We start from the raw sequence: 16526 nt of genomic DNA, 5'->3' as shown, positions 1-16526 counted from the left end.
ATGTGCCACTGTGAGAAATAGCTATTTGTGAAATACCTGATTCCAAATGTCCATTATATACAGTCCCCTTTGCAAAGCTTTCTCAGATACTGGTTGAGATGGATCTAAATTTACTAAGGGCAGCAGTTTCTGTTGGTTTTGAAACTGAGTGACATTGACAATACATGACACTTGGCTCTGGTCCCCCTGAGTTACGATCTTTTCAGGACCACTGTTCCCACCCATGTTACATGGCTTTAAGTGCTACTACTTTCCTTAAAGACATGTTAGACAGTCCACATTGATATACTAATAAACTAGGTAAGCTCTTCACAGTGTAACCGTGCACTTGCAAACAAGATGGCTCCTCTATACCTTACAATAAGTCAGTCACAGTTTCACAAATGGAATGTAGTTTTTTCCCTTTATCTCATTTTGTCACATCTCTGTGTTGACCCAAGTTACTGAAGTGATTCCACACAACTGGCTGGAACACTTCACTGTCATGCATGCATGGTACCAGTTTTACACCATCTATAGTGTTTCAGAGAAACCAATGTACTCTGTTAAGCAGGTAATTAATATTTACATTCCACACAACATGAAATAGACAATGGAATACTGAAATCAGTAGTGGATCCCATCATAATACAACATACAGCATAATGTGAAATACAAGTGTAGATAGAGATACTTACGTGCAAAAGCTATGTATCCAATGGTCTCAGTGAAGTAGTGGCGGTTGATGACGTCTGTGTCTGGCAGGTTCTGTATCACTACATCAGCCGATTCCAGGGGTGACATGGTGAACAGCGCCCAGAAAAGCGTCTTGAGCGTGGCGGTGGGGTTCACGAAGCTGCTGATCTGTGCCGTGGTTGTTTTGCTGACGGGATCCACACGCACCATACCCTCATAGTACTGGTAGAACCGGCACAGGCCTACAACAGAGTGAGGGCTTAGCTGTATGATGCTTTGAGCCAGTGGTGGAGGGTAGTTAATTGTCTGTATAGTCTAACAATCAATACACTAACAGTTAGTGGATATGATCAGTAACGTACTGGAAAACTCATTTGTGCTAAGACAGAGAGGAAAATTTAAACAAAATGAATGTAAGCAAAGGTTTTGAACAAGAAGAATGGAAGAGACAAAATGGCATCCGTGACGCTCACACAGTTTTCAGTTACGTTTCATGTTGTGTTGTTGCCTTCAGTCAGGGTGCTGGTTTGATGCAGCTCTCCTCCTTTGTCCTGTGCAAGCCTCACACCTCTGCACAACTGCTACCACCGGCATTCATTTGAACCCTCTTACTGTGGTCAGACTCTGGCCTCCTTCTGCAGTTTTTATCCCCAACATTTCACTCCAATAATTTATCTATTCTTTGGAGCCTCAGGATGTGTCTGTCAAGATATACCTTCTTTTAACAAAATTGTGTCATAAATTCCTTTTCTCCCAGTATGTCTCCATTAGTTATCCAATTTGCCCATCTAATGTTCAGCATTTTCTGTAGTACCACATTTCAAAAGTTTAAATTCTCTTTAATAAAGTGTAAAAAGTAAAAAGACAAAATAATAAATGCCATTACATATCATTGTGTTGTTACCATTGATGTTGGGCTCCTCAATACCTGTGCAATAACCACCCATGTATGTGTAACTTGAGATTGGCACACCTAAAGGTATAATATAAAGATACACAAATTTTAGACGATTGTAGAAAAGTGAAGAGTTTAAAACAGGTTTCTCTTTAATGAGATAGCCTTCTTTTTATTTATTTATTTATTTGGTTTTTGTATTATATTATTCATTTACTCATCATGTTCCATGGAGAGCATTTAAGGATGTGGAAATAACAAAGAAAAACAGCTGTTAGAAGTCTTAACAACTGTTCATTAAACTGCTAGTAATTATTTTGTCTACACAAACTAATTTTAACACAGAAAAATCAACCACAGGTGTTTGTGTGCTTTAAGAATAGAAGCTTGTTTGCAATGGACATAGCTGCTTGTCATATAGCTAACAAGATTCCTCAGTCCTTGATCTTAGATAATCAGTTAATTTGGATAAGAAGTTATTAATAAGTTAAGTTATTCAGTTTCTTTTGAACTGATAGTCATTATCAGTTTCTTTGTTTATATCACATGGAAAATTATTGAAGAACTTTTGATCAGAATACAGAGGACACTCAGAACCCTACACAAAGTGACTACAAGCACATTATATCTTGTATAATGGTGGCACGAATCTCAAGCAATCAAAACTGGTTTTTACTATCATTAACAAATACAATTAACAGAAAGTTTATTGGGAAGTGAGTCTAAGAATTCCAAGATATTCAATAAGATCTCTACTTTACCCAGTTTTCATACTGCTTACATTTGTCACATGAATACTTTCCTTGCTTTAGTTGCATCCCCCAGCAGCAGACAATTTTGTAAAACAACAGGGAGTGAAAGCAAGGAAAATAAGACAGTTTTATGAAAAGAATAGATTGCCACTCATCATAAAGTGGAGATGCTGAGTCGCAGGTAGGTGCAACAAAAAGACTTGTCAATGGATGCATCCAATTCCATCTGTCTGCTTTGACATAGGGGTGCTGTAGTGAGTGACGCCACTACGGCACGGAGCTTATGAGCTGATTGTGTTTGTTGATGTCGTCTTGTGTCTGATGGTGCCCTCTGGTGGTGCGTGTGTGTATGCTGAAGGTAATGTGTTTTATTGAGTTCATTTGAGCCTTGGTGTTGGATGTGTGAAGTCGTTGGCAGTATTTGTATTTCGGGGCGTAAGGTTTGGAAGTTTTTCAGTGAGTTATTTGTTTTTGTGTTTGGCGTTTTCGTTACATGGTGTGTGTCTGTGTGTGTGTGTGTGTGTGTGTGTGTGTGTGTGTGTGTGTGTGTGTGTGTGTGTGTGTGTGTGTCTATTCTTCGCGAGTTGAGATGATTTGTGTATTTATGGTGTACTGAATGTGTTTTAATTTATGTTTGATGTTTTTGGGGTGTTGTGATTTTGGTTTTATTTTTCATAGTTGTACGTGTTGGTGTTTTTGTATCAATAGTTGTGGTTGATCTACACTCCTGAAAAATGATAAATGAACACCATGAATTCGTCACCCCAACTGGGGGAAATTTTTTGACACATTCTTGAGGATGTATATGACACATGTTCACACAGACAGAGCCATACGGACGTGAGTACAGCAACAGGGAATGCACAATGTCAATGCTAGTACCGTGTGTACCCTCCTTTTGCAGCAATGCAGGCTGCAATTCTCCCATAGAGACTATCATAGGGATGCTGAATGTAGTCTTGTGGAATGGCCTGGCATGCAATTTCCATGTGTTGCGTAATTCTGTGGTACATCCACCCGGCCTCCCGTACGACCACTATATGCCCTCGCTTAAGCTCTGTGAATTATCCAAGCAGTTCACATACACCCTGCTAACAATGTTGCTGACACAGACGGAGCTCTGTACCCCAAGGCAAACTGGCTCTGGCGGTGATCAACCACTGTGCAGCTAGCAACATTCCATGGCCGATGATGGGGTTTCTGGTGTGTCCACAGTTCTGAGTGTTTGATCATCACATGTACTGCCCTCTTTCAGTGTTCAGTGCAAGTATGATGGGTCTTATTCACTTGCATCGATGTGTTCGGTTTTCATTTTCCAGGACTGTATACATGTAAGGGAAATGACCAATTCCAATTTTTGTAGTTTTAGTTGTACGTACTGGTGTTATCGTATTGTCAGCTGTGGTGACCTATATAGCTCAAGGGAAATGTTCGATTCCAATTTTCGTAGGTTTAGCTGTAGGCGTTGGTGGTTTGGTATCGTCCACTGTGGTTGACCTATACAGCTCAAGGGAATGTCCTATTCCAATTTTCGTAGTTTTAGTTGTAGGTGTTGGATTTTGGTATTGTCAGCTGTGGTTGACCTATACAGGTCAGTGAATTGTAGATTTGGTTGGTGTAGTGGAATGTTGTAATTTTTCTTAGCATTTTGGGAGCGTGGTGTGTGTTTTTTTTTGTTATAGTTAGCTTGTCCCCACCCTAAAACAGCCAATTTCCCACAGTTGTCCTATTAGTCTGAATGTATTTTTGGAGGGAGATGTTATTGTCTTATTTATATGTATTTTCGCGTTTTTTGTTGTGTGTGTGTAGTGACGTCATAGGCGCCACATTGGAGATGCTTGGAATAGCCATTTCCCCCATATGGATGACGTTGTGGGACAAAGTAGATGGGTGAAATCGTATACTTCTGTAATCCCATAAGCTTGCGGTCAAAAAGGCCTTGGCAGCCACAAACTGTGGTCATGTCTGTGTGAGTTGTGTTTTGATGAGTATGTGCATGTGTATATGATGAAGGCCTATTTGGGGAAAAGCTTTCTTGTTTGACGGACTTTTTGTTGTGATTACTTGAAATCCAGCATCTCGGCTACATGGTGGGTAGCAATCTATCATTTTCATAACACTGTCATTATTACTTTCTGGATTTTCCATTGTTTGAAAATAAGACAGTATGAGTAATTGCTATTAGATATTAAATTTAATGTCTTGTGACAAATTGTTCTATGTCTTACACTTGCCAAGCATACATTATTGTGGTGCATTATGTTCTGCAGCACCATCATTCCCAGGACATGGCTATTCAAAACACTCTGTGTTTGTCATTAGAAAGTATGCGCACATCACATGTGAATAAGTGGAAAGCACAGAAAAAATTTGTATAACTACATGTGGTGCAGTATTCTCATCCCCATCAGCATGGATGGTGTCTTGACAATAGAGATTTTGCAATATAATTGTAATTTTTATTTGTCCCATGAATTTCATTTTGTACAGATGTGTAAATTTAACATGGAACATATTATGCTTACAATCTAAAATGTACAGGGCTATTACAAATGATTGAAGCGATTTCATAAATTCACTGTAGCTCCATTCATTGACATATGGTCACGACACACTACAGTTACGTAGAAAAACTCATAAAGTTTTGTTCGGCTGAAGCCGCACTTTAGGTTTCTGCCGTCAGAGCGCTTGAGAGCGCAGTGAGACAAAATGGCGACAGGAGCCGAGAAAGCGTATGTCGTGCTTGAAATGCACTCACATCAGTCAGTCATAACAGTGCAACGACACTTCAGGACGAAGTTCAACAAAGATACACCAACTGCTAACTCCATTTGGCGATAGTATGCGCAGTTTGAAGCTTCTGGATGCCTCTGTAAGGGGAAATCAATGGGTCGGCTTGCAGTGAGCGAAGAAACGGTTGAACGTGTGCGGACAAGTTTCACACGTAGCCCGCGGAAAATTGGCTCGTGCCACAACTGGAGACCGACAGCGCCGACTTCATCTTTCAACAGGATGGTGCCCCACCGCACTTCCATCATGATGTTTGGCATTTCTTAAACAGGAGATTGGAAAACCAATGGATCGGTCGTGGTGGAGATCATGATCAGCAATTCATGTCATGGTCTCCACGCTCTCCCGACTTAACCCCATGCGATTTCTTTCTGTGGGGTTATGTGAAAGATTCAGTATTTAAACCTCCTCTACCAAGAAAAGTGCCAGAACTGCGAGCTCGCATCAACGATGCTTTCGAACTCATTGATGGGGAGATGCTGCGCCGAGGGTGGGAGGAACTTGATTATCGGCTTGATGTCTGCTGAATCACTAAAGGGGCACATATCGAACATTTGTGAATGCCTAAAAAAACTTTTTGAGTTTTTGTATGTGTGTGCAAAGAATTGTGAAAATATCTCAAATAATAAAGTTATTGTAGAGCTGTGAAATCGCTTCAATCATTTGTAGTAACCCTGTATATACACACGTACTAGCATACACAATAAATGCATATAACAGCTTGCACAGTATAGTCACAGTCTAACATAAAAGTCGTGACACTGCTGTAAAAGTTGTTATCGTTTGACAGCTGAAGCGACACTAGTGTTCCAAGCAGCGAGACAGGAGTACGTCAGATGCATTGTAAGCATAACGTTTGTTTTGCGTCCCTTTCCTACGATATTTACGAAACATTTGAATTATTTTTTTGCCTCCAAGAGTTTGTGTAATATCAAAAGACACAGATGTTACGAAAAATGATTCTAAAGTAATTGCAAGTATGCATTGCGTTGTTTGGGAGAGGACACCAGACAGTGAGGTCATCGGTCTCATCAGATTAGGGAAGAACAGGGAAGGAAGTCGGCCGTGCGCTTTCAAAGGAACCATCCCGGCATTTGCCTGGAGCGATTTACGGAAATCACAGAAAACCTAAATCAGGATGGCTGGACGTGGGATTGAACCATCGTCCTCCCGAATAAATTGCAAGTAGGCATAAAAATCTTGACTCCAGTGGCAAGTTACAACACATTCATTAAGAAACACTTGTGATGCTGGATAGAACTGCAGATTACATACTTGACATCAATGGAATATAAACACATCGATTCACACGTAAGAAACACAGGTATGCACCTCTACGTGCAAAAGGAATTGACGCCCCATTTGTTGTTCTGTAGGCCTACTGTGTTTTAGCCATTGTCATCTGTTGCTACAAGTACGACTTTCATCTTTATATTATTCTAATTGGGACAAGCAACTGCTAAATAGTGGGAAAAATATTCGCTTTCACGATCGCGCCGAACTCAACAATTTTGCTTATGGATCGATTGGCGCGCCGCTGGTGCAGTAGGCAACAAAATCGAGGCGAAGTGTTGCAACTGTTATCTTAGGACGGTATTACACTATCAAATTTCTTTGTCAAAGATCTTTGATGTGGTGCTAACAACAACAACAACTTGTTATTAACCACAGCAGTTTTATGTAGCACAATTGCACTGTTTGCACATGTGGAAGAGAAGTGGGGAAAAAAAAGGAAACTTACCTGGGTGAAGCCGTGGGTTTCACAACGGGATAAAACCATTCAACAAAACTTGTTACATGAGCTTATAGTGGAGGACGTCGAGTCTTACATAAGGATGGATGAGCATACATTTCAGTATGTGCTCAGTGGAGTGTATCCTCTTATCACAAAGCACAATATTCACTTAAGAACTGCTATATCTGCAGAAGACAGGCTCACTGTAACACTCCGATTCCTTCCTACACGAGAGAGTTACTCTAGCTTGCAGTACAGCACTCGAATACCACAGTAAACATTAACGAAAATAATACCTGAAACGTGTGCAGCAATTTATGAAGCACCAAAGGACCAATGTTTGAAGGTAAATAAATGTTCAATACACTTTATGTGAATTAAGAACTATTTTTATTTTATGAACACAGCAATTACAATTGGTGTCCGAAAACTACAAAATTAATAGGAATGGATGAAGCTGATGAGGCGTTTTACAACGTGAGGCATCCTGAGTGCAGAAGTAGTATATACAGGGTGTTACAAAAAGGTACGGCCAAACTTTCAGGAAACATTCCTCACACACAAATAAAGAGAAGATGTTATGTGGACATGTGTCCGGAAACGCTTAATTTCCATGTTAGAGTTCGTTTTAGTTTCGTCAGTATGTACTGTACTTCCTCGATTCACCGCCAGTTGACCCAATTGAAGGAAGGTAATGTTGACTTCGGGGCTTGTGTTGACATGCGACTCATTGCTCTACAGTACTAAAGTGCGCGTCGTTTATGTTGGCGGCTGAGTTTAGGTTCGTTCTGCGCATCTGGCGTCACAAAACACAGTCAGCCAATGAACAGAGAACGACGTTGCCAGATCTCGACTGCAGTGCAGAGCATGGACAAGTGTCTTCAGTTTTAAAAACGTTCAATCATAAATAAAGTAATAGAACAAAAGCAATGTCTTGATAACAGACTCTCTTTTATAGAAAGTTTGGAAAAAGCATTCTTTATACCAGTAGCTTCAAATTCTATTAATTAATTAAACCAAACAAGCAATAAGACTCCTAATTCAGGCGATAGCAAGGAAAGGTGTTTGTATCAATCTCACGAACCGCTTTTTTGCAACAAAGAACAGCGGTAATTGTTTATTTCCTATTGTACTTCGACGAAGCGTGAGTAATTCATAGTCATACCAACAGTTTTTGTCAGTACTTTGCATGACTTGTTAGAGTCCTCATGACATTCTGTACATAGACGAGCTGCATTAGCGTAATGGTTAAGATGTTGGGCTTCTATGCCAAAGGTTATGACTTCAAGCCTTGTGCAGTACGCAATATTTTCATTGTTTGAAAACAATATGGAAGTGCATTATTTCACGAATTATATTCGTTTGAATGCAATTTTTTGAAATTTCTAGTGCTTTGTCTCTTCATTAACCCTTTCGCTGCTGCAGACACGTGCTCCCCGCATTCCGCGCTGTGCGCGATTTGGTCATCACTGCACTGCTCGCCTGTGCAGACACATGGTGTTCCCACTGCTTTGACACACTTATCATTCAATTTCACAAAAACTATTTGGCCCAAAAACTTTATTTTTACAAGTCTTCTTGACTGATACCTTCCCCCCTCAACTTTTACCTCTGCAAACTCTTCAAAATTTCGTCCAATGGTTTACAATATTTAATGTTGCATAATAACTGCGTTGAACATCGAAGCAAAATTAAGTCATTTATGGGGGGAAGGTATCAGTCAAGAAGACATGTAAAAATCTAATTTTTGGGTCAAATAGTTTTTGTAGAATCGAATGATAAGAGTGTCAAAGCAGTCGGAACTCGATGTGTCTGCACAGGCGAGCAGTGCAGTGACAAAATCGCGCACAGTGCGGAATGCAGGGAGCACGTCTTTGTAGCAGCAAAAGGGTTAATGCGGCCGTGGTAGCTTTACTTCATGAACTGCGCGCTCCCCCCTAAACGTAAGCTTGCGAACTATACTATACCATGGCGCTGCTTCTACTGGCGCGTGCGTCGTGTGCAACTGGCAACGCAGCAATCTCCCGCGTCTGGGCGGGCATGCGCGAGCCGCGAAGATAAAAGAATTGAACTATAGTATCAAGCACATCAGTACATAGCATCAACAGGTTAGTGTTCATCACGAACGTGGTTTTGCAGTCAGTGCAATGTTTACAAATGCGGAGATGGCAGATGCCCATTTGTATAATGGATTAACACGGGGCAATAGCCGTGGCGCGGTACGTTTGTATCGAGACAGATTTCCAGAACGAAGGTGTCCCGACAGGAAGACGTTCGAAGCAATTGATCGGCGTCTTAGGGAGCACGGAACATTCCAGCCTATGACTCACGACTGGGGAAGACCTAGAACGACGAGGACACCTGCAATGGACGAGGCAATTCTTCGTGCAGTTGACGGTAACCCTAATGTCTGCGTCAGAGAAGTTGCTGCTGTACAAGGTAACGTTGATCACGTCACTGTATGGAGAGTGTTACGGGAGAACCAGTTCTTTCCGTACCATGTATAGCGTGTGCAGGCACTATCGGCAGCTGATTGGCCTCCACGGGTACACTTCTGCGAATGGTTCATCCAACAATGTGTCAATCCTCATTTCAGTGCAAATGTTCTCTTTACGGATGAGGCTTCATTCCAACGTGATCAAATTGTAAATTTTCACAATCAACATGTGTGGGCTGACGAGAATCCGCACGCAATTGTGCAATCACGTCATCAACACAGATTTTCTGTGAACGTTTGGGCAGGCATTGTTGGTGATGTGTTGAATGGGCCCCATATTCTTCCACCTACGCTCAATGGAGCACGTTATCATGATTTCATACGGGATACTCTACCTGTGCTGCTAGAACATGTGCCTTTACAAGTACGACACAACATGTGGTTCATGCACGATGGAGCTCGTGCACATTCCAGTCGAAGTGTTCGTACGCTTCTCAACAACAGATTTGGTGACCGATGGATTGGTAGAGGTGGACCAATTCCATGGCCTCCACGCTCTCCTGACCTCAACCCTCTTGACTTTCATGCATGGGGGCATTTGAAAGCTCTTGTTTATGCAACCCCGGTGCCAAATGTAGAGACTCTTCGTGCTCGTATTGTGGACGGCTGTGATACAATACGCCATTCTCCAGGGCTGCAACAGCGCATCAGGGATATCATGCAACGGAGGGTGGATGCATGTATCCTCGCTAACGGAGGACATTTTGAACATTTCCTGTAACAAAGAGTTTATAAGTCACGCTGGTACGTTCTGTTGCTGTGTGTTTCCATTCCATGATTAATGTGATTTGAAGAGAAGTAATAAAATGAGCTCTAACATGGAAAGTAATCGTTTCCGGACACATGTCCACATAACATATTTTCTTTCTTTGTGTGTGGGGAATGTTTCCTGAAAGTTTGACCGTACCTTTTTGTAACTATATATATATATATATACACTCCTGGAAATTGAAATAAGAACACCGTGAATTCATTGTCCCAGGAAGGGGAAACTTTATTGACACATTCCTGGGGTCAGATACATCACATGATCACACTGACAGACCCACAGGCACATAGACACAGGCAACAGAGCATGCACAATGTCGGCACTAGTACAGACGATCACCAGTGGTGTACGGCCAGTGTAGGAGATCGCTCCCCACACCATGATGCCGGGTGTTGGCCCTGTGTGCCTCGGTCGTATGCAGTCCTGATTGTGGCGCTCACCTGCACGGCGCCAAACACGCATACGACCATCATTGGCACCAAGGCAGAAGCGACTCTCATCGCTGAAGACGACACGTCTCCATTCGTCCCTCCATTCACGCCTGTCACGACATCACTGGAGGCGGGTTGCACGATGTTGGGGCGTGAGCGGAAGACGGCCTAACGGTGTGCGGGACCGTAGCCCAGCTTCATGGAGACGGTTGCGAATGGTCCTCGCCGATACCCCAGGAGCAACAGTGTCCCTAATTTGCTGGGAAGTGGCGGTGAGGTCCCCTACGGCACTGCGTAGGATCCTACGGTCTTGGCGTGCATCCGTGCGTCGCTGCGGTCCGGTCCCAGGTCGACGGGCACGTGCACCTTCCGCCGACCACTGGCGACAACATCGATGTACTGTGGAGAGCTCACGCCCCACGTGTTGAGCAATTCGGCGGTACGTCCACCCGGCCTCCCGCATGCCCACTATACGCCCTCGCTCAAAGTCTGTCAACTGCACATACGGTTCACGTCCACGCTGTCGCGGCATGCTACCAGTGTTAAAGACTGCGATGGAGCTCCGTATGCCACGGCAAACTGGCTGACACTGACGGCGGCGGTGCACAAATGCTGCGCAGCTAGCGCCATTCGACGGCCAACACCGCGATTCCTGGTGTGTCCGCTGTGCCGTGCGTGTGATCATTGCTTGTACAGCCCTCTCGCAGTGTCCGGAGCAAGTATGGTGGGTCTGACACACCGGTGTCAATGTGTTCTTTTTTCCATTTCCAGGAGAATATATATATATATATATATATATATATATATATATATATATATATATATATATAGAGAGAGAGAGAGAGAGAGAGAGAGAGAGAGAGGCGGACGGTTGTGCATGTCCAGATGTCGCATGCAGCTAATCCCACCTGTCCATAAAATACCGCTGCAAACCATGAATGGTGCCTATTGTGAATTCTTTACCACCCACATTCTCCATCTCTCGCAGTTCAGCTGCCATGTGGGTGACAAGGGCACTATAGCGGTCTTCTTGGATAAGCTGGGGCTAAGGCCGATTTCTGGCCATATCAGCCACAGCCTTCAACGTGAATTTACAGGCCCTTCTTTCTGTAATCCACATTTTCAAATTTGAAAGCCTACTTCTTTCAAATTTCCAGAAACCAAGAAACAAGTATTAGAGTACTAATGCCTATTGCACGTTTTCAGAAACCAAATCACTTTCTATACTACTCATAGAAAAAATACGTAACTCACTATACCTTCCATACAGTGACTAAGTTTTCAGTCACAACAAAAAATTTCGTCCTTATGCCATTGACATTTCGGAAATGTTGAAGTATGATGCAAGCATTTGTCAGGATTCTCCATCGTCACAGAATTCTTGGAATGTCATATGGCTTTAGATATACGACAAGAATTTGGATAAAACAAGCTTACTGCACAAGTAAGCAAATACATGAATGTAAACAAAACACAGCAGTTACACAACATATGTAAAACGTATACACCAATAATCAATCTTTTTTGTGGTATGTGCATGTGTCTGTACCAGATAGAATTCCGAAAAGAGATTCGGTAATTGTATAGCTCTTTGCCTCCCATGCCATCGCAGTGACATTGCGATTTTTGTGGTTTCTCATATTAAGATTCCACAGATGTATTTCTTGCTGGTAAGCTCCAAAACTCAAGAACTTGCGCGTTACTCCACGTAATGTTAATGAAGGTATGGGTGGAACAGGGTGAGGATTGTACAAGCGAGTATATTCACTAATATGGCAAAGTTCAAAAGTCATAGAGAATATAGCTTTTCCTAAGAGAACTAAGTGTTCCACATCGCTTGATATATTGAGATACCTGCCCAAGGCATGCGATATTGGCTTTCCGCGCAGACTGCTGGCGAAACGGCATGACATCATTAGCAATGCAGCAAGTGAGAACCGGGAAGCGTGAATACTACACGTGCACGGTTAATGCAAACATTCAGATCCGTGAGTTGAAATAAGTAGAATGCAGTTGCTTGTTACCTGTTCTTCTCGCTGGTCGATTTGTTCAAAAATGGCTCTGAGCACTATGCGACTTAACTTGTGGGGTCATCAGCCGCCTAGAACTTAGAACTAATTAAACCTTACTAACCTAAGGACATCACACACATCCATGCCCGAGGCAAGATTCGAACCTGCGACCGTAGCGGTCGCTCGGCTCCAGACTGTAGCGCCTAGAACCGCACGACCACTCCGGCCGGCGGTCGATGTGTAGTAGAAATCATTGTGCTATTGCTGAATGCAAAGATGCTTTTTATGAAACTGCGGATGTCGTTTACCTCCGATATCCGAAAGATAAGAGAACGACAGCGCATATTGGTGTCACACTGTAAAACAACTGATCCTGTTAATGTGAATAATGCAATGACCTGTTGAGATCATTTCCTCCCCAAAGATTATGAATGAGAATTAAAAAAGGAGCGTTTGGTGTTTTTCTTGAGATAATTGAAGGGCGACTTTTTGCCATCACAAAAAATCCAAATTGCATCGAGATGAACCAAACTTGTCGCAAGCACTAGCAATGACAACGTACATGCCAGATATTCATTCTCTTTAGAAACATTTTCTATGTACTATCGACTTTGGACCTATTCGCACATTCTTTTTCACCGCCGATGTGAAAAGGATGAGTACGCCGTCTGTTTTACAAGTTTTATCTCTGAAGAAAATTAAATTAGATCAGTCGACCAGCACAAAGCTAGTCTTGACCCGCATGTTACTGCTAAACGCGAAATAGGTTAAAAACTAAGACACAACTGCTAAGGAGAGAAAACTATGCTTTGAAAAGCAGTAACAGGTGGTGCGACCAAAAACTCTGAAAATATTAGAAACATAATAGAAACATTAGGTGCAAAGTGGGAGGCGCTGTGCACTGCGGTGTATGGAGCAATTGGACCAGCGTACGGTGTCGCAGGCCATGTAGAAGCTCCGCCGGCGACGGAACCGTTGGCTGTACAAAGCTGTTAAAAGTACTGAGCCTTAAACTATGGTCCGTTGTCTGTAACCAATACTTCAGGCTAAACTTCCAAGCAAGAAATAGATGACAGAGCTGTTATGGTACTGTGCGATGTAGTAGAGTTCATGGGCACTGAAAACGGATATTGACTACAAGAGTCCACAACAATAATCCAACGAGTGTTCCAAAAGGGACCAGTAAAGTCAATATGCACTTGTTGTCTCGGTGATTGAGACTTTGGCCAAGCTGAAAACATTTGCAGCGGGGCCGACAGATTCTCAGCATAAGCGTGACCTATTGACGTCATCTCGCCCGGGCGAGTACAGTGCCGACGCGCTAACTGTTTTGTGTGTACAATCTCCCAATATCATTGTTGGAGCAACTGCAAAACATATTTTTGGAATACTTTAGGAATTAGCACACAGGATTGTCCAGAATCATTTTGCAATAAAATCACATCGTCCTGGACGGAAAGGCTATGCCAACGAGCAAAATATCGGGACACAAGAAATTTTGAATGTTTTTCACTGAACGATGCCAAGCAGTGTGGATGTAGAGCAGCAAAATGTTCGAGTCATGGTCTGCTTCTGTTGCCTGTGCAGTTTTCCTTTAGTTCAGTGGAGGAGTCTGTATAAAAGTTCAGTGCCCTGCGCATTAATATGACAACAAGATGTGGCAGCAGCACCGAATTCAGAATTAGGACCAAAAGGAAGGTGAGACAGAGAGTCAGTGTTTACATGCTTTGACGTTCGCCGGTACAATCTTTCGTACTGACACTGTGACAATAACAAAGCCCAACGTTGCAGCTTTTGAGCGTTAATTGTGGGACAGGTTTGGATCGATGAAAGAAAGACTGAAGTTGTTTATGGTCCGTCACTAGATACAACTTCTGACCAAACAGATAATGGTGAAATTTGTCACGCCATAGATAATAGCGAACGCTTCCTTCTCGATTTGGGATTAGTTACGTCGAATCTTGGTAAATAGAAGCGAAAGCGGTCGACCTGTCCTGTGAACCAAATCTTGCGAGAGCACAGCTCTGATTCCGTACGAAAAAGTGTCCACCGCTAAAACGGGATCGTAATGAACAAGGCTTCTGCCACTCAACAAGGCATTTTTACGTTTCTGGATTGCATCCTGACACTCTTTGGTCCAAACAAAAGGCACATTCTTCCGGCGCAAACGACGTAACGGAGGTGAGGCCTGGGCTGCGTTAGATAAAGACCGGACGTAATGGTCCAACTTCCCGAGAACTGATTGCAATTCCGACACGCTCCGGATGGCCAGTAAAGGTGAGTGAAGGGGATGAAAACCTTTCCTATGATAAACATGGCTTAAGTACTGAATTTCAGACTGAAGAAAGGCACATTTATCCAGGCGACACTTCAAACCTGCAGCTGACAGCACTTGAAAAAGCATAAGAAGGTTACTGATATGTTCCTCCGGTGTACGTCCTGACACCACAGTATTGTCCAAGTAATTTGAACAGAATGGGATTATTGCAGTAAGCTGTTTTAAGTAGCATTGGAATTTTGCAGGCGCAGAAGTGCTGCCAAAGGTTAAGGGCAAAAATTTGAACAACAATAAATGTCTGTTGACCACAAACACTTTCGACTCCTCATCTAGCGCAATTTGCAAATACGCATCGCGTAGGTCAATTTTTGAAAAATAGCACTTGCACCAAGCCTGTCCATTAATTATTGAGGGGGAGGCAATGGATAAGTATCAATTATTGTTTGTGGATTCACAATGGATTTAAAGTCAACACAAAGACGAGGCATTCCAGAACGCTTTGGTAAGATGACTAAGGGAGAAGCCCATTGACTAGCTTGGAAAGGAGCAATAACACCATTGTCTTGCCATTCTTTTAAGTTCACTTGCAGCTTTGTCTCTAGGGGCATGAGGGATCGTACGTACCCAAAAAACTTAGGTTGCATTGTCCTTCATTGTAACATGGGTCACTAAATTATTTGCTCTGCCAAGTCCTTCAGAAAATAGATCAGGAAACTCCTCAATCGAGTAATACTGTTTTTTGAGCTGAAAGAAGCAATAGAAAGTATATTGTCTTGAATATGGAGACCAAACAAATCAAATGAATCTAATCCAAAAATATTTTCAGAGTCTCTCAAACACAAAATTGTGAATGTCATTGTTGTGATGTGAGACTGCAATGTGGTAGGCAAACTACATGTACCAAGCATTGGAATGTCCTGACCCTTATACACAGTAAATCGCGTGCAAGATTTTGTTAACTCTGGCAAGCCCGATGGTTCATAAGTGGCACGATTAAGCAATATACCAGAAGCGCCGGTGTTTAATTGAAGTCGCACACAGCGTCTGACAGTGACTAAGTTCAGAAACATTTTGTTTGGCCGTCATTGTACAGCACTTGGGTGGCGTGAAGGCACACCCTGAATTTGGTCGTTACTAGTACCAGTAGCCGGTTTAGAAAAAACTACATTCACTGAGTGAGGCGATCCTCTGCACTTGCGAGGGCGAACGTGGGAAGAGTTCATTTTCTATTGCAAGCACACAGACTGTACATGACATGGCTTTCCACAGGCAAAGCAAGTCGCGTTTTCTGGAGAGCAATGTTGTCTTTTATGTGTGGGAAAGCAGCGGAGACACGATTTCGCAGCAAATACACGTGTTGACACTTTTTTACTCTAGGCATAGCACGGTGGTCTGTTTGCGCATGGTGGGTGGTTGCAAGGCCATACCTGAAACTTCCTGGCAGACTAAAACTGTGTGCCGGACCGAGACTCGAACTCGGGACCTTTGCCTTTCGCAAGCAAGTGCTCTATCATCTGAGCTACCCAAGCACGACTCACGCCTCGTCCTCACAGCTTTACTTCTGCCAGTACCTAGTCTCCTACCTTCCAAACTTTACAGAAGCTCTCCTGCGAACGTTGCAGAACTAGCACTCCTGAAAGAAAGGATATTGCGGAGATATGGTTTAGCCACAGCCTGGGGAATGTTTCCAGA

General features: G+C 42.8%; 1 protein-coding gene across 1 annotated transcript in view; it reads right to left on the bottom strand.

The window, feature by feature from the left end:
- The window catches only part of LOC124777518 (short transient receptor potential channel 4-like), a 268299-nt gene that overhangs the window by 60803 nt on the left and 190970 nt on the right, over positions 1 to 16526 (bottom strand). Inside the window, exon 9 of the mRNA XM_047252967.1 lies at positions 678 to 917. Coding sequence (XP_047108923.1) covers positions 678 to 917 — 240 coding nt within the window. The remainder of the gene's footprint in view (positions 1 to 677; positions 918 to 16526) is intronic.

This window comes from Schistocerca piceifrons, chromosome 1 (genome assembly GCF_021461385.2).
Source record: "Schistocerca piceifrons isolate TAMUIC-IGC-003096 chromosome 1, iqSchPice1.1, whole genome shotgun sequence".
Taxonomy (NCBI): Eukaryota; Metazoa; Arthropoda; class Insecta; order Orthoptera; family Acrididae; genus Schistocerca; species Schistocerca piceifrons.
The sequence above is the reverse complement of the archived record's forward strand: the minus strand, read 5'-3'. Positions and strand labels throughout refer to the sequence as shown.